The following is a 20141-nucleotide window of genomic DNA, read 5'->3' as shown; positions in this document are numbered from 1 at the left end:
TCAATCTCTTAAATAAATTAAAATAAAATAAAGCCCCTAATTATGTAAATATTAATAATATACATAGATATTAAAATTGTTCAATTTCTACTGCAGTTATATAGCCTATAATCAAAAATTCAGGTGTTTACATCCATATTTTAAAAGATCGCACTCTAAATGTGTTTTTACCACATTCTAATGGTAGCTAAAAATAAATAATAAAAATTATTTACTGTTTTTTTCACAAACCAATCCAACCAACATTTTTTTAGAAATACATCTCAAAAAACCACTAAATTTCTTACCTAAATCCAAAAATAACCTTGGTTAACTTCCCAAAACAACAATGCCAGCACAAGTGACCAAATCAAACCAGAAGTGATAAAAAATCAATAGATAAATAAAACGTCTTCATTTAACTCAATAAATATATGTAAAATTTATATAATTATTATCATACATGAAAGAAATATTCCAAATTATACGAATTTTCAAAAAAATTATGCCCATTAGTTGACCTGACCTCAAGTAAACATGTTGTCTTGGTCTAAGTCTGAATGCCTTGATCAACTTTCCTATTTTTCAAAAAAAAGAAAAATCAAAAGGAAGAATATTCAATATAAATGTTGCTACATCTTAATCTAACTAATAAATCAAAAAATTAAACAAATATTAATAAATAAACCCAAGTTAAAATGAAGAAAACCAAAAATAAAAGACAGCTCACACTGTCATTCATTAATTAATTTCAGCGCTACAAAACTAAGCATAACTCAAAGTTCATGATACACCAAGAAATTATACACTTGTTTTTTCCTATAAAAAAAATCAAATAAAGTTCTTTATTTTATTTATTTATTTATTTATAATAAAAAGCTCTTAATTTTTCATCACTTCTTCTTTTCTTCAACAGGAGTAACAGAAATCAACTGGACATCACAACAATGCCAGCACAAATGACCAAATCAAACCGATTCTAAGTTCTCTATCTACCAATTTGCTGTAAATGAAAAAAAAATCAATAGATTTGAAACCCTCTACACTTGAATAATGTCAAACAAACGAATCCAAACATCACAATAAACAAAAATTACAACAATAAAACAATGAAATCCATACCTTCAACAAAATGAGGCTTCTCCAGTGGGGAGAAATCTGTGAGGATTTGCTCCAAATACGAGAAAATCGATCTTAAAACCGATTCCAAGTGAGCAACCAAGAAATCGATTGTGGAGATTCAAGGATCTGGTTCTCCGATCAAAGAAACCCTAAAAATCCCAAACGGGGACAACGAAAACCCTAATCGATGGATTCATGCAATCTTCGATGAGAATGACTCTTTCCGCGCTGCGTCTTCAAAGCCGGCTGAAGATCGGTGAAGATCGGTCATCGATGCGGCTGTGCGGTGATGCGGCGAAGATCGGTGAAGATCGGGCGAGTGAGTGCTGGAGATCGAGAGAGAGAGAGAGAGGAGTGTGCGTGTGTGCGGGTGTGGGTGTGAGTGTGAGTGGAGAGAGAGAGAGTTTTGTTTTAATTTGTGGGGTTTTTAAAACCGCTGTAATTTATTTAAAAATATATATAACATAATTATGGAGGGGGTTCTAAAAACCCCCTCTATTAAAGTGCTTCTAAAACTAAAATTTGGTGTAGTGGAAGGCGGCTCTCTCCTTATCTTAATCGCCAGACGAAGACCAAGTGTACAATGATATACATCCTCAAATAAGCAAGACAGATTTGATTATTCAAGAGTTTGAATTTGTTTCTGTGATTAGCACTAGGATAAGTGATCGCATGCTTGATAAGAAAAACATCCAGGTTGCTAGTGATAATATATCAAGATAATTCTTACAAATTTAGTGCTTGCAGAATTAATTAAAGAGACCAACAACAAATGCTTCCAGTGAGAAATAAGCACCCCTTCGATCCTGTCTTCTTCCAATGTTTAATGTTATGAAGCTTGGGGCCCTTGTACAAAACAGTTTCTGCTACGTAGACTAGAGCTCCAAAGATCTTGGCATATCAGATATTGTGTGATCAGCCAATATGAGTTGTATTGATGTGGATGGCAAAGACTCATATCTCTTCATGAAATCCTTAACGTCTTTCTCATCCATCAAGTATTCACTTTTCAGTGTGTTTATATAGAAATTTTCATTTCTATTCCCATTAGGGTTACTAATTGGATGATGTCATATTTTCATTAAAGATTAACTTTATTTAAATTTTTAAATTTCCAAAAATATTCTTATCCAAAATACTAAGTAGGATTAAGATATAATTCCAATAATATTTGTGATGGACTTTATTTTAAATTAATAAAACTAAGATTTACTATGATATTTGACCCTTATAGTTTAGATTGGTTAGTGTGCTTAGGAGAGTCACTCAAAAACTCAAAAGAATATGAAGCACACACACATAATCAAGCAAGAGAAAGAAGACACACAAGTTGGTTACCCAGTTCGGCATAACCTTGCCTATATCTGGGGGGCCGATTAAGCCCGGAGAAACAATCTACTAAAAGAGATTATAGAATAAAGAGTACAACACTCCCTTACTCACTGAAGACAAAGAATATCGTTTTAAGGTTGCCCAATGCCCACTCTCCTCAACCCTCACCAAAGGGTCTTTCACTTGTGGCTCCTCATAAATCTTTAAGCAGGATATCTTATATAGACACACCTACGTCCACATAATTCTTCCTCTTTTAGAATTCTCCGCGGCTTCCTAACTTGAATACCTTCTAAAGTTAGATGTTGCAACACCCAGTTGCAACATTGCCCACCTTACTGAACATGACTGAGTTTTAGCCAATTGCACCCGAATCTGTGACCTTCAACCTTCCCGGTTCCTTCAGTCCGTCTCATAGCAGTTGACTCAACTTGAGCTCTTCCTGCCTACAACTGCTTCCTTCCTGGCGTCACTTCAGTAGGTCACCACTCCCGAGGAACGTACCTACCAAGGCACACGCAAACATCTCACAAAGATGGTCACCGAAGATCTTCCAATCTCCTTTCCAAACTTGGTCCAACACTACAAGAAAACATGGGCATTAGAGACGGAATTTTTCCAACGGAATTTTTCCGTTGGTGAAAGTCAATATCACCAACGGATTTTGTGACGGAATTCTAACGAAAAAGATTTTATAATTTAAAACATATTAGTGACGGAAATTTATATTATCACCAACGGAATATACCAACGGAATATTCCGTTGGTGATAGTTTCTGTTGAAAATTCCGTTGGAAAAACATAGAGATGAAATTTTAGGGTATTACCAACTGAATTCGATAGTATCACCAACGGAATTCAATACAATCACCAACGGAATTGTGTAGTATCACCAACGGAATTCTATACTATTACTAACGGAATTTTGTATTATCACCAACGGAATTCTCTACCATCACAAACGGAATTTTATAATATCACTAACGGAATTTTGTGTTATCACCAACGGAATTTTGTATTATCACCAACAAAATTCAATACTATCACCAACGGAATTTGTATTATCACCAATTGAATTCAATACTAATACCAATGGAATTTTGTAGTATCACCAAGAAATTCTAACAGTAGTGATTAAACTAATATTTAATAATATTAGAATAAAAATAAGCACACCGCTGACTCCAATCATGAAATTAATAATATTTAATAAATATTATTAAACTAATATTTAATAATATTAGTTGTGGGTGGCTCAAAGACGTACTTCCTCAACAGGCCAGCCAAACCATAGCCCAACACCTGTCAATAAGAGAGAAAGAAGAACCCTAATCCGAATCTCAGAGGCCTGGGTGGTAACAATGAGGATCCAGGCGGCGATGAAGGAGATGGATCTCTTGTAGAACGCGATGCCGACGGCGTAGGCGGGGCCAATCCCGAAGTCGGAGCCGGCGTTGGCGAAGATCGTGATCAAGACGTGCTCCTTCATATTGAACGACCTCGGATTCAGTGAGAACTCCCTGTCTCCGAAACCCGGGATCTTAAATCCGAGACTCGCAGCAGCATTGGTCGGGAATTCTCGAAGCGACTTCCTCGAGCTCCGGCGAAGCTTCTCTATTCCTCACAACTAGCACTCGCTTCTCCTTCTCCCTTCTTCTTTTTTCTTCTTGAGTTTTTGATCGATGGAGCTACTTGATCCTTGGAACCCGATGGGCTGATTGCTTTTGTTTCAAGGTGAGCTTTCGTTTTTTTTTTGTTTGATCGAACTTTTATTTGTGCTTGATCTGAAGAGACTGATGAAAATTAGAGTAGTGTGAATTTTGTGAATGTCTCTTGGATTAGTTTTTGAAATTTATTTGTTAATTTTGATTTTTGTAATCTGTAAGGTTGTTATTATTTGTTTGTTTGTTTGAATTTTTGATTGTCATGTTGTCATTGGTTTTTCATATGATTCAGATGCGTTGGATTCAGTGAGAATTCCACTCTTCGAAAACCCGGGATCTTGAATCCCGGTGGTTGGACGCCGAGGCGAGGAATCGACCGACGGGGAGACGCCGCCGAAAGGTGATCCGGGTGATGATCGGAGGGTTGGTGCGGTAAGCGAAGCAATCGGTTGAGAAATGATAGGAGAGAAAGAAGACGAACCCTAGAAACATTCTGTGTTAGCATCAGGTATATGGCCTTGAACTTAGTTCATTACTCAGAGTTAATTAGTGGTTTTTATTGTGTTCTGTTTCATGATTTTTAGTGGGTTTTATTTTGTTTTTGAATTGATTTGTTCTTCATGTCATTCTTGTTGTGATGGTTTAATCCTATGTGTTTTGTGGTAATGCTCTGAAATTGCTTGTGTGTGTTTGCTCATGTAATTAGTTCAAGCCTATTTTTCTGTCAGAATCTATGCTTGAAGTGATTTGTGTGCTTAGAATTCTGTTTTTTAGTTGTGTTGAAATTAAACTTTTTGTTGGCTTCTTTTTTTTTTAGAAAAAAAAACTTTGGATTGTTGTGTTGCTTTGTGGAGTAGATGTTATTAAATAGAATTGTGGTAAATATTATCCCAAAGATTAGATAGAGTTGGTTTCTCTCATTTGTTGAGAACTTTAGTTCAATACTTTCATCAGTGATTCAGTGGTAGGTTCAAGGCATATTTATTGAATAGCAATAAAATGTAAGCTGTCTTTTGATGATGAATTACATTTGTTATGTATGTATCACCTGAAGTTAAAAAATGACATTGAATTCTAAGTGACCTAAAGATGCTGTTCAGAATTTGCATACCAGAAAGGAAACTAATGGCGAAGCTTAGTTAGTTTGGATTCTCCATTGACTGAGATTGTTATTTCTTGCTTTACACATAGGATCAGCCTTAGATTTCTATACTTCTGTGAGATTTCAAATAACTTTGAAAGACATTAGAATTTTTATTATTAATTAGCAGGAAGTATTAAGCAAAAGTAAAATGTCTTTTATTTCTTCTATATCTTATAAGATTGATGAAGGGCCTTAGGTTGGATGTGTGATTTTTATTCTGTTCTTGCACTAATTGGCTTTGTTGTTGTTTCTCATGCAATGAACTTGTTGTTGATTACCTGGTTTTGTTTGTCAAACTCCCATCTAATGTTTTGCTTCTCTTTTCCAGCTTGTTGATCAAGGCACTGAAGGACAGTGTAATTCAGAATGTAAGACCATTGAGCGAGCTTGTCAGGAGGTGGATATAATCTTCTCTTTATTTTGCATTGTGATTCAATCTGTTGTTTAAATTTTTAACAATAGCGACATAGATATGAAATAGTTTTTATTTTCTATTTTATTTTTATAAAAATAGTACATAAACTATAATTTTAATAAAAAAAGGTGTTCAGAATATCTATTTGATGGTTTCTTTAAAATAAAAACAGTAAAGACATCGGATTTAATTAAATATATTGATAAAATATGTAGACCAAAATTTTTTATTATATATTTTTATTAAAAAATGGTTCATAATTATAATCCATAAATTAATAAAAAAATATTTTTCAGAACGTGCTTTTAATGGTAAGAAGTTTAAATTGGATTTATATAAAAATATAAAAATATACAGTGGATTTATATAAATTATTATTTAATTAAATTTAATTTAATTTTTTAAAATAATAATAATAATAATAATTAATTTTTTTTTAAATGTGATTCATGAAGCCAGGTAATTTGATTGAGACCAGACCAGAGGCTAAAATAAAAAATAGTTCATAATTATAATCCATAAATTAATAAAAATATATGACTGTGTTTTCATTCATCAATATGCCATGCATGCATGTTCATCTTTCTCATCTTAATTTGTTAATGAACATGGACAAGTGTGATGAGAACTAGTTTATACTTTATAGTAATGTGCTGGCACAGAGTTCAAAAGGAAGTCACATGAACCTAACTTTCATGAAGATACTGTTCTCTTATATATATATATATATATATATCTTAAGAATTTTTAGAATTTCACATTATTTGTGTTGGGGTGGCCGTTAAGAATGGACTTTAGAATTAAAAAAATAACAAATGATTTGTACATGTTTTGGGTTTTCTTTTAAGTCCTCGTCATTATCTTGGTTGAAGGTTCTAATTAAAACTAAAGAGCTTGGATTGTTTGTTGTGTTGTATTATTAGAGAGTTTTCAGTTGGTTTAGTTGCCTAAAAGGCTACATATTATCAGCAGCTTAAATGCCTCGTATGCGCGCACACACATATATATAAGTATCACTTGATTTTTAGTTTAAAACATGTACATTAAAAGAGAATCACTTGATTTTAAATTTTAGTGGTTGCCTCATACAATTTCTAATTTCTAATAGTCAGACCTTTCTTGTGACCTCATACAATTTTCCATATCAATGAACAGTACTTTAAAGAATTATTTCACCCGTTATCATATTATAAATCATGTTTGAAAAGGAATATTTGGTGGCCATAAGAAACTCATTGTACCATCTTGATGCTAGTAGTTTATGTTTAGTTGGGATGGTCACCTACCGATTGTTGTTCTTAGAGTTGACCTATGAAATGAGTTTGAAGAAAAGCTTTAGCTTTTCTTTTTGTTGATTTTGTACAAGTGTGTCAAAAGTTATAGTAATTTTCTTGCAAAAAATGCTATTCCAATCTCATTTTCTTGAAGTTTTGATTTTCATATTAAATAACACTGCTGCATAAGAGCTATATATTCTATTGCCACTTAATTCTTGAATTATTCAGTGAGACACACCAATATGATATCAAATGTTTTATGGAGTTGATCATCCGTGGTTATTCCTTTCTGTTTGTATATATTGATCTCTTAGCCATTTGATTACTATCCTTCAAATCAAGTTTTTGAAATGTTGATTGTACTCAAGTTACAAATTCTGTCATTAGCAAATAAACTATTGTGCTAATTGAACATCTCCGTTCGCATGTGTTAACTTTTCTTGGCAACTTAGAATTTTGGAACTAGTTTTTTTTCTTTAAGATAATGATTTAGAAACTGTATTTTATATGCTATAATTTTTATTTTAGTGATTGTATTTGGAAATACTACAAGTTAATTTATAATTCTAATGCTTAGCTTGTTTCCACTGTCTACCTTGTCGATACATCTGGCACTAGCTAGTTTTTTTAAGCAAAATGAACTTTGTGAACCAGCAGGTTAAAAAATGCGTTTTTCTTTTGCTGGTTCTTTAGAATGGTTCTTTAGAATGGTCAATCATGTGTTAAGAAGTCGAACCATTACCATATTGATATCCCATCTTTCTTTTTTCTTCCTTGTTGAATAGCATTGAGTGTACCTTGTGACACATTAAATTTCAAAATATATAACTTTGTTAGAAAAGCAAAACATTATTTATTTACGAATTTAGTGTATAATATACTTTTTGTAAAATTTTTATTCATGCCCATTAAAGAAAATCAATTTTTTATTTAAATTTCATAAATAAATTGTTAAGAAGAAAAAAAACGCCTTTTTCTCAATTAAATAAAATAAAAACTGATTAGCTCTTTCTTTTTATTTTAACATATATTTATTCTCTATTATGTAGTAATTCAAATGAATTATTATCTATGATGTGAGATAAATCATGATAAATTAATAATATTTTTTATGTTATGCTTGAGTAAAAATGGAAATTTTGCTAACATAATCAATTTCTAACCACAGGTGCGGTTTGATAGTTCTTCAAAGTTTACAAGCTTCTGGATTTGGATCTAAATCTTCCATCAACGGTACACATTTTTCTTTGTCATTGGATATACATGAAAAACCTTTACTTATCATGACATTATAAGTTATTTGGCTCATGTATTTTTTTTTTAAAAGCATTTTCTTTGTTAATAAGAATACATTCTAACACTGAAGTTGATAATCTACAAGAAGAAGTGACGATTGTGAAGAACAAACTACAAAGCTTGGAGAATTCTAAAAAAAATATAGTGCAGAGTCAGAATGAAATCAAGGCTTTTTTGTCTCAAATTACTGAGATGTTAAATCCTACAACAATTGCTCGGAATGCTGGATTTTCTCAATTTGGGACGAGTGATAGAGGCCAAGAAGAAGATACCACTAATGATGAAGTTTGAATCATGAGAGAGTGACTTATAGAACTTGGGTGCTTCATAACTAGTTTCATTGACATATGATTTCTATTATTCATGTTTTACTTGTGTATGAATATGTTTTAGATATTATGAAAGATTGAACTTACTTGCTTTGAATACTATTGAACTTGTGTTTTGTTATGAATAAATGATTTTGATTATTATATAGAGTTTGTGAAATGATATTGATTACGTGTAATATAGGGAAATGAACCGAGAATAATAATAATAATATAAATATAAAAAAATACTATCACAAACGGAATTTCATTGGTAACAAAGACTTTTAGGGACGGAATTTCGTGGGTGATAAAAACTTTTAGTGACGAAATTCCGTTAGTAATAAACACATTCAAGGATGGAATTCCGTGGGTGATGAAGACTATCATAGACGGAATTCCGTTGGAAATAAACACTTTCAGTGACGTAAATTCCATTGGTAATAAAACCTTTAGTGACAGAAAATTCCGTTGGTAATAAATACCTTCAGAAATGGAATTTCCATTGGTAATAAACACTTTAGTGATGGAATTTCCGTTGGTAATAAATATTTTCAGTGACCGAATTTTCGTTGGTAATAAATGCTTTCAGTGACGAATAATTCCGTTGGTAATAAACACCTTTAGGGACAAAATTTCCGTTACTAATAAATATCTTCAGGAACGGAAAATTCCGTTGGTAATATTTTAATATCACCAACGGAATTAATTTTTCCAACGGAATAGCATTAGTCACTTGCTTTTCAGCGACGGAAATTTTCAACGGAATATTCCGTTGGTAAAAGTTATCACCAACGGAATTTACCTATTAGTGACGGAATTTTCCGTCTCTGATGCCCATGTTTTCTTGTAGTGCAAGTTTGGTCTTCCCAAATAATCTTCGTTTGACTCATGAAAATATTGTTACTAAACTTGATCTTATCTCATTCAAGTTTAGTCTTCAATATCTTCAAGCATGATTTTCAATCATCCATGCTTAGATCTTCAAATCTTCAATCATATCTCAAGTAATCTTCAATCAAACTCTCATATATGATTAGTCTCCTTGAATAGCTCCGCTCATAATTAGCTCTTGGATCTTCCTTCAAATTGTGTTGCTAAATATGGTCTTGATAATCACTTTGGCTTTTCCTTGCCCAAATTAGTTAGTGTCTTCAATTAGCTTCACACCAAACTAAGTTTGTCCTATCTTAGTTTGTGTCTTCAAATAGCTTTACACCAAACTAAGCTCCATGCAATCTTCATGATCATCTTTTACTCTCGCCAACAATAGAATATTCCTCTCTTTCTTTAAGATAGATCTTTCCTAAAAAGAGTTCTATGAAAGATATGATTTATCATCCCGGATCTTACCAAGAATAGATAAACATACCTTAAATAAAATTTACCCTTCTTGAAGAGATCCATTTAACTTGAAGCACTTTCCAAAATTAGTTGATCATCATATTAACCATTGAGAGGAAAATCACTAAACATAGTCTCCATCATGATCTTTTGGCTCTTGTATCTTCACATGTCATGACACCAAGATTTTGCCACATCATCATCCTAGACATTCCTTCTTTTTTTGCCAAGTCATTATTGCCACGTCATCTTTCATTGCCATGTCACCTCTTAGCTTGTCATATAATGGCAATCCATGTCGTCAGACTTAACAAATCCAAATATTAATTTGTTATTTTTCTACAAATTTTTATTTTCTAGTTTTATTTATATAATTCTAATATAAGTTAATTTTGAAAATTATTTGATATAAATTTAATTAATAAATTGAATTTTATGGGAGATAAAATGATTAATTTATTCAAAACATTTATGATAATATTTTATTATATATAATTTTAAATATTATTTATAATACTATATTAACTTATGATTACAAATGCAAATTTGTTGGGGGGAATTTTCATTAACGACAAGATTATAATTTCATTATGATTTTCATTTATGTTGTCTAATTTCAAATAGAGAAATGCTATTTGAGCCGAACTCGCAGGCCGAATTCGCAGGCCGAATGACGTGGTTGCCGATGTGGCAACCACGTCATCAATTTTCTCTCTCCTCTGTTTTTTTAAAAAAACCCCCAAATTGAAGCCCTATGTTGAAACGAACTCCTCCTCATCTTGCTGTCGTTCCTCATCTCCTCTCTGTACCGAAGCCAAACTGAAGCCCTATTTTGGACCGAACTCCCCCTCATCTCGCCTCTGACGCTGTCATTCCTCATCTCCTCTCTGTACTGAAGCCGCTACTCCTCTCTGAAGCTGTCGTTCCTCATCTCAAGCCGCTGCTCCTCATCGAAGCTCCTCATCTCCTCTCTGAAGCGGCCTCTCCTCTCTGTATCGAATCTGCCATTCCTCATATTGAAGTCGCCGCTCCTCATCAAAGCTCCTCCTCATATCCTCTATGAAGCTGCTACTCCTCATCTCATCTCCAAACTGAAGCCGCTCCCCCCTTCTCGGACAGAACTCCTTCTTTTTCTTCGTCAACTGTGAAGCATCTGCGAAGCCGTTCCTCATCTCTCCACCATTCTTGACACCAATCAATTGAGGTATTATTTCATCTTTCTTAGTGTAGATAATAACCATGTCATTCGGTGAAAAAATATTTTTTTGCCTAATCTTGTCTCTAAGCATATCTTCGTTAGCTTTATAGAGATAAGTTTCAAATTTAGTTTGTGATGGTGAAGATTTTATTTGATTATATTTTGTTTATTATTGTATCCGAAGCATGAAAATTTGTTATGAATATTTGCTACATAGAGAATTTTTTTTTTCATTGATAATATTTGATTTAGTGTTAGATTTAATATATTTACTGTTTGCATTCTATTTGTTATAAATTGGTGTTTGTTATGGGAAAAAAATCTTATAATTAAATTTTATTTGAGAAATGTTGTTATGAATGTCTATCCTTGGTAAAAACAAAGCCTCTGTCATTAACTAATTTCTGTTTTTTTTAATTAGTAAATTACACATTTTATCATGAAAATCTACTCACTCTAAAAGATTCTTAAACTGAAAAGTTTATAATAAAGTTTACTTTCCATTAAGAAAATTTTAATTTCAATATCTTTCTTGTTTTATAATTACTCAGTTTTTAATATTCTTATGATGTAGTTGTTACTTGTTTATTATAGATACAAATCAAGAACATTATGGTAGAATTGGAACATTATTATCTTCTGAACAGCTTTTTGCATCCAATTTTTATAAGCAAGACGGGCATCAATTATAACACATTTTTGTTTATGAGCTGTTGTTATCACTCACTTTCATATTTTTCTGCAGATGGAGTACCTATGGTGCAGCTGGAGAAGCTGCGGGTGAAGTGAATGCACTTCTAGATCTCTTTGTTCTGTTCATAATTTAGGATTTATACTTTGTTGTAGTCTGGTTTTGTTTTATGCTCAACTAATGTTATTAGTCCTTGGCTGTTGTAATTGTTCTCTTTCATGTATCTAGTCTGTTCACCTGGCTGCTGTTGTTATTAGTCCTTGGCTGCTGTAATTGGCTCCTTTGTTTTGTTCACCTGGCTAAATGAATGTTTTCACATGGCTGAATGAATGTGTGTATTTAATCTGCTCAGCATTTATTCACTAAAATCCATGTTGGATTATTGGATTATTGGAAAGTTTCCATTTTGTTCAGCATTTGTGTGTGTAGAAATGAGTTCTTGTTTGGGCAGGGCTAGTTATCATTCAATTCAGAGAGAAATGTTGATGCATTTATATGGTTGTTTAAGTCTTGGTTAGCATGTATGTCAGGAAATCATCCAAGTGTTATCATCACTGACCAATCTCAGGCCATACGAGGAGCAGTTGCTGCAGTGTTTCCAGGAGTTCGTCATCACATGTGTCTGCGGCATATAATGAGAGAAATGCAGGATAATCTGGGAGAACTTTCTGAATACAAAGTAGTCAAAGGATTGCTCAAGAGAGCTATATTGAGAATTGAAGAATTTAAAGAAGATTGGCGAAATATGATTGAAAAACATGGGCTTCAAGACAATGTCTGGCTCGAATCCTTGTATGAAAGTAGGCATTCCAAGGCTCCAGTTTTTGTGAAAGAAACATTTTCTGCAGGGTTGTCATGTATTCAACACAAAGAGAATCTGGTTTCGTATTTTGATGGATATATACACCCAAAGAGCACATTGAAGCAATTTCTTTTAAAGTATGAGGCGACAGTACAAAATAACTGTGAGAAGGAAGGCCAAGCTGATAGTGATTCATTCCACAAGAGCCTACAGTTGATTGCTAAGCTTTATATGGAAGAGCAAATTCGCAAGGTTTAACTGGAAAATGTCACTGCATAAGAATGATTCCAAAATACACATAAAAAAAACTCACCCACAGATCACGCCATTGTGAATTTGGCCATCTCAGAGGATCATAATCACTAATACCCATAATTGTGCCCATATATCTTAAGAACAAAGAGCGAAACTTTACATTTGTTCGTAGTGATTCAATGTAATAACATAAACATAATAAAAGGGCAAACATTCTCCAGAGATCTGTTCTTAAATTTTCCAGAAAATTTCAGGATTAAAGTGGTGATTATGCTTGACAAGTACATGTTGTTCCTTTGATAAATATTGATAATTAAAAGTTAAACTCAAAGGCTCTCATAATGATACCAACCTGTATTCCAACAAAGGTATTAAAGAGAAGAGAGACTGATGAACCTTGGATTATAATAAAAGCGATTGAAAGAGCTTCGACTAGATGCAGCATGATCTGCGGAAGCAAGGACACCCATATACATACTATCGGTAGAAAGCATAGAAGATGGCACGCGCTCTGGGCGAGGGAATGGCGTCCATGGGTTCTCTCACCGCAACCTCTTCGCCTATCTCTCTCTTCTTCGGTTTGGAGACAAGATGAGGAACGACGCTCAAAGAGCATGAGGAGGCGTTTGCTCCAAGAAGGTCGCCGCGAGGGGAGTGGCGTCCCATGGGTTCTCTCACCGCAACCTCTTCGCCCATCTCTCTTCTTCTTGATCAGCGGCTTCAAAGACGAGATGAGGAGGAGTTCGTTTCAACATAGGGCTTCAATTTGGGGTTTTTTTTTTTAAAACGGAGGAGAGAGAAAATTGATGACGTGGTTGCCACATCGGCAACCACGTCATTCGGCCTGCGAGTTCGGCTCAAATAGCATTTCTCTTTCAAATAAAAGCTTTATGTCAACTTATTTTTTTAGTTAAGAAAATTCCCTACGTGATAACTGGTTTTGATGTTAGTACAATTTGAAAGTTAAGGGTGAGTTTAAAATTGTAAAGAATACTATTTAAAAATTAAACAAGAAATGTGGAACAAGGAAAAAACTTGAATTAGTAGATGAGGATTTGTTTAAATAGAATTTCTTCAAAGAATATAAAATTATATTTATAATTTTCATACATCAATATAATAGACTGGCTGTATATAGAATAATAATAATAATAATAATATATTGTCAAGATATGGTAGTAGGTCTAAAATAATAAATAAATTACGTGGAATTTATATTAAAAAAACCTTTTTCCATTTAAGAATATCTTTAAAATATTTTAAAAATTTTATTATATGTTAATATAAGAGGCAATAAAAACATGTTGGTCTCTTTAAAAAAAAAATGATAAATAGCTTTTATTTTTTTCGTTGAAGTTTGAATTGATAAATAATTTTTTTCCCTTGAAAAGAAGGGAACTTTCTCTCACAAAATTATGTACATTTTGCATGAAAAATTATATATGCTAAAGTTGGATTTATACACCAGTTTCATTTTTTTTAATTATATGTTGTCAATGCTATAAAAGTTTGATAAAAAAAACTTAGTGGGACAAAAAGATCATTAATTTTAAATGCAAATGAGTCTTTTGAGGGGAAAAAACAAATTAACAAAATTAGTCAAAATAAAAAAAAATCTAGAAAAATATATATATATATGCATTCATGTATTTCACATTTTATACCATAAAAATAATGTGATTAAAAAATTATAATATAAATTCTTTGGCATCGAACAAAAATAAACAAATAAACAATGAAAAAAAAATTATAAATATAATGAAATATTAGAGTTAATCAAATAAACGAACTTCATATGCAAGGTGGTCACTACACTAAGCTTGAATTTCCTATGTTCAATGGTGATGGACTTAACGATTGGTTCCATAAAGTAGAGAAGTTTTTTAGACTGATCACACCTTAGAAACAACAAAGATTAAACTAGGTTCAATACATTTAAGAGGGAAGTCTTTAAATTGGTATCAGGCCTTCTTAAAAACTCAAGAAAATACATAATGTTCTTGTGGAATTGATTTGTTGGAGTTATTTCGGCTAGTTTGGGGGACAAACCTTTTTAGGCACACTTTCATTGTTGAAGAGATTGAGAGAAAAGGGTCACTTTGACAATATTTGAATGGCTTTTGAATTGGTCTGAAGAAAAATAGACCTTAATGACTCAGAAGCTATTAATCATTTCCTAGGGGGTTGACAGAGGAGATTGAAATGTCGGTAAGGTTTTTTAGTCTTGTCAATTTGTGGTTAGCCTATGCTCTAGCAAAGTACAAGAATCTCTTTGGTTCTAGAAATATTTGGTAGTTCCTGAAGGAAAATTTTAGGTGAATGAAACTTACAGTGTTCTTTCCAAAGGCTATATTATTCAAATAAAACTTTTTAAGCAGTTAAAATTAAATTAATATTATTGATTTAATATTCAATATTAATGTTGCCCAAATGACGTGGCATCCAGTATATGATGTGGCATCCACATGATTTCTCTCGGACCCTTTGGAAATATGTCTCTGTTTTATGAAATAAATTTTTAAAAATTTATTTTAGTAATGTTTTTATTTAATCAAATATTTGTTTCAAAAGACTAATATTTTTAAATTTCTTCTCTCAAATATTTTTATATTTTGTATGATTTTTAAGTTGGTTTTTAATAATAGCATATATATATATATATAACTAAACCTTGGTCTTTCTAATGGTTTCATTTTTATTTTATTTTATTTTTTTGTGGGTGTTTTAACTCAAGGCTCATTGTAAATAATACTATTATATGTAATATTTCAGTCCTGATATAATAAAAAATATTTAAAAATATTTTCCAATTTTCTTGTAAAATTTAGCCTTGTTTTTAATAACAAATAAAGAATGAGCTTCATGAGAAATGAAAACCATTCATGCATCTTATATTTTTAACAATCACAAACATTATAACAATTGGCTGTTGATAGTATGTACTTTTTTTCTAGTCAAATAATTTGATATTTCTTTAAATAATAAAAAAATGATGATTAATGAAAAATAAGATAAATAATATTATGAAATATCAGAGGTTACCAAATATTTATGAAAACAATCATGAATATATCCTAATTTTAATAATTTTTATTAAAAATATAAAATATCTTACATATAGTAAATAATATTTAATATTTTAGTAAACATAGCTCGATAATTTAATATCTATCTTATCTAGTATAAACTATTTATATTAAATTATATCTTAATAAACTCTGAAAGGAATTGTAGTAAAATAAAATTATTAGAAATTAGCAGATTGAAATTTCCAACAAAAGAAATTTGAAGTACTTTTTCAATTTATCGGTTCTCTCCATCAATGAGACTGGGTATTTATTAGAATGATAGGGTGGGAAAAAGATTAATGTTATGAGTATCTATAGTATTTACATCTACTTAATTTTATTTTAAACTGACAAAAAAATAAGATTTATAATTATATTTAACCTAAATATTAATTGGCTATTTTTCAATGCAAATTTATTATCTTGTTTTATTTTATGTAATTTAATAAATGTAATCATTAAATTTATTTTGATATAGATTTAATCAATATAAATGCATTTGATGGGAGATAAAAAGTGATTAATTTATTCAAAATATTAATTATAATATTTTATTATATATAATTTCAAATATTATTAATAAAAATGTATTGATTTTATAATTACAATTATAAATTTGATTCGGGAAAATTTTCATTGAGGTTTTTGTTTATGTCGTTTAATTTTTAATAAATGTTTACCAGCTAAATTACTTTTTAATTAAGAAAAATTCTCCGAAATGATAACTAGCTTTAGCGTTAATATAATTTCAAAATTTTAAAATGATTTTTAAAAATTTTAAAATAATAATATGAAACAAAATTAAATGAAGAAGATGCGGAAAAAGGAAAATTTGGATTAGAAAACAGGGATTTGATTAAGCAAAATTTCCTCAAAGAAATGAACAAAATGATAATAACAACAAACTAATGAACAAAAATAAAAACAAAAATAACCATTTTTTTCAAATAAGATAAAAGTAGGGTTAAAACAATAAATAAACAATGTGGTATTTGCATAACAACTTTTTTACTATAAGAGATATTTTCAATTTATTTATTTTTATAATATTATCAATATAATCAGCAATATATAACAGCGGTCATGAGTTTATTTCTCATGTGAAAAATGAAGAGTGTGTAAGTTATGATAGTTTATCCATATTATAAATAAAAATGAACTAGGTGAAATAAAAAAAAATATCTACCATATATATATATGCACACACATATAATGTTGCAAGGAATCAAAGGCATTCATATATATTTATATTTTTAAAATAAAACAAATGTGATTGAACATGTAGTATAAATTGTTTTACAATTAAACACATGAACTGATAAACAATGAAAAAGCATGTTTATAAATAATATGAAATATTAGAGTTAACCAAATAGATAAACTTTCAACACACACTACAAAAAAACATTTCAATACCAACGGAAATTTTTGTCGATAATGGTAGACATTCCATCGATAGATATCATTACCAATGAAATGCTGGTCAGGAATAATCTGTCACTAAATACCATGTCAGTAATGTTATTTTGTCGGTAAAAAGTAAATTCTGTCAGTAAAAATAAAATATTATTGACAATACCATTTGTCGGTGATGTTTATATTTCCATCGGCATTGAATTTTTAAAATATATTCATTAATATGATTATGTCGGTGTTATCTGTTGTTAATGAACAAATGAATGTCGGTAGAAAGTATTTTTGCCCGTTGGTGCTGATTATTAGTTTAATATAATACCATCGGTAAAAGGTACTTTTCCGTCGGTGAAAAATATTATTTTTGGTCACTAAAAAGTAGTCATTTATGGGATTCTTGTCGGTAAAGATTGTTTTTCTGTAGGTAAAAACATTTTCATCCCTCAGTAAAGGATATGAATTTATAAAATATACGTCGCCAAAAAATATTTTTCTGTCTGCGTAAAAGTATTACTGTTGGTCGGTAAATCGTATTTGTTAATAAAATTACATCGGTAATAGTAGATTGTTTGTCTGTAATAGATAATAATATATAAGAATTATGTCTGTAAAGTATTTTTTTTATCAAACATTACATTTTCTGTCGGTAAAGAATGCATTCTGTCAGAAAACATATCCTTTTTTTCTCATTATTATTTCTACAAATTTTTTATATTAAACCTGGATGGTGCATGATACAAACATAATATCAAATACATTGAACTGTTCAACAAAACATAATAGAATCACTTGTTCATGTCAACCATAAAACTATAAATGCATAATACAATTTGACCACACATGATAAAATCATACAAATTATAAAGTTTTAAACACTCAACCAAAAAACTAAGACAAGTTGAAATGCAATCCAACAAAAAAAAATTAGTAAGATTACCAAACTAAACGCCATCTCCATCTCCTTATGCATCTTCTCCTTCTCCACCTCGTTCAATGCCTTGTACAACGGCATCCCTTGAATTAATTCCCGATTGGCTTATTTGGGAAAACAATGTTGGATATCCGTGCTCCACAAACTCTAAGATTTTGTCCACTTACTTTGCAACACTGCTTGACCTTGTTGAATACCCAAAACTATATTTTCTAAAGTTTTTACTTTCTCCACAAGTTGGTTTTATAATATAAGTTCTATTTGTTGCGAAAGGCTGATATGTGAATGGTCCACAAGTTGAATCAGATGTGGAAGGCCCAGTAGATGGTGCACTAAACAGTTGCCTTGAGTCCACCCTACTCCCAAATCCATAAACACTTGTGTGAGTAGTCTTCAATCCTCCAATTGCATTAGACCATGATTGACCATCGAAACTTGGATGGGAGGATGTATCATCCCCATATTTGTCAACCAGTGCAGCTTTATATTTTTCCTATAACATATTTAAAAGCAACTAATATCATATATAATTTAGATAATATAAAATGAATACAAAAAAAGTGTATAAATGGCGCAATTTGACATACACTAACAACTCTTTACTTGTTGTCAATAAATTCCCCCTCGCCACCCTTGCGCTTGTGTGTAACCTGAAAAATTTCAGAATATCCTACCTCCCTACCTAGCTTCTCAGCCTGTATTCCAAGTAAATAACACATAAATAAAAGCTAAAATTAGCATGGACTAACATAATTGTTACTTAGTTCATGATTTCATAACAAGTGCTAGTCATTAGTTTATATAATCTGAAATTCAGTAATCTTAATTTTTAAACACTTCAAATTAATACAAACAAACCTTAAGACATTACAACCTCTATTTTACATTAACTAATGCTAGTCATTAGGTCATATAGCATACAACCTCTATTTTACATTACAAAATGAAAAATGCAAAGCAAACATAACTTGAACATATAGGCATGTCATTAGGTCACATAACATGCACTAATGGAAAAGGCTGGAGACATAACTTGAACATAAGTACCAAAGTTGATATAAAAAAAAAAATTCTAGCATATATATCAAACGGATCAAATATCACTCATTGAAATTTTGTATCACAACTTTTGACAAGAAGTAAAATCATTATGAGATTGTCAATACAATTTAGATATCAAATTAGATAGCTTGTTTATGCATTCTTTTTTATATAATATTTTCTTTTCAACAAGCCCAGAATCCTAGTAAACTTATCTCAGAAAAGATAAACATTTTCACACAAAAAAGTCCTTATGTACTCATAAAATGCATTCACACACACACACATCAAAATCCCACCAATTTCATTCACATAAAATGCATTCAAAATACATATTGCAACATGGAAAATACTTAACAGAACACAAGTTTTGCATTTTGTAGTCTAAGGTGAGAGATCATCAAAAACTTTTGACATATAATACTTAAAATCCTTAATTAGAATCCAGATTCAATACCCTAAACCAACAACCATTTCCTAAAAAAGCACACTAAAAAAGGTAATCTTCTTATCATACATACAGTGAGCTCTAACAAATCATGCATGAAAAGCAACAACAATTAATGACTTCTCATTCAATAGCCAAGATACTAGCATGTAATTACGATAGAAACAATTAATGAAGACAAACATCATTGAAAATCATACTAATTATGATGGAAACAAGAAGAAAAGCAGAACTAAATAATAATATAAGGAAAACATGAAGTAATAAAGAATTTAAATCAATGAAAAGTTTGGAAAATATTACTAAAAACATTACTAAATCAGAAATTTATACCAGCTTGATACCATGAACAGCAAAAGGCCGTGCACCACCTATGTGCTTTGTAATGCTTCCCTCTTTTTCTGTTAGTCGAT

At 31.0% G+C, this 20141-nt stretch overlaps 1 protein-coding gene across 1 annotated transcript; it reads left to right on the top strand.

The window, feature by feature from the left end:
* Positions 1–1308: 1308 nt before the first annotated feature.
* On the top strand, positions 1309–8699 carry LOC120267385. Its single transcript, XM_039275023.1, has 6 exons — positions 1309–1420; positions 4390–4403; positions 4535–4605; positions 5570–5638; positions 8102–8166; positions 8315–8699. Exons 1-6 carry the CDS (start codon positions 1309–1311, stop codon positions 8518–8520), a joined length of 537 nt encoding a protein of 178 aa, XP_039130957.1. The 3' UTR covers positions 8521–8699.
* Positions 8700–20141: the final 11442 nt, after the last annotated feature.

This window comes from Dioscorea cayenensis, chromosome 8 (assembly GCF_009730915.1).
Source record: "Dioscorea cayenensis subsp. rotundata cultivar TDr96_F1 chromosome 8, TDr96_F1_v2_PseudoChromosome.rev07_lg8_w22 25.fasta, whole genome shotgun sequence".
Taxonomy (NCBI): domain Eukaryota; kingdom Viridiplantae; phylum Streptophyta; class Magnoliopsida; order Dioscoreales; family Dioscoreaceae; genus Dioscorea; species Dioscorea cayenensis.
This window is presented reverse-complemented; position numbering and strand designations above follow the sequence as displayed.

What these genes read in the sequence shown, in the direction of transcription:
- LOC120267385 (XM_039275023.1), top strand. Translation starts at nt 1,309, where the DNA reads ATGAGAATGACTCTTTCCGCGCTGCGTCTTCAAAGCCGGCTGAAGATC. An exon ending in ACATTCTGTGTTAGCATCAG is followed by an intron (nt 4,606 to 5,569) that starts GTATATGGCCTT and finishes TCTCTTTTCCAG; the next exon opens with CTTGTTGATCAAGGCACTGA. An exon ending in ATCTAAATCTTCCATCAACG is followed by an intron (nt 8,167 to 8,314) that starts GTACACATTTTT and finishes ATAATCTACAAG; the next exon opens with AAGAAGTGACGATTGTGAAG.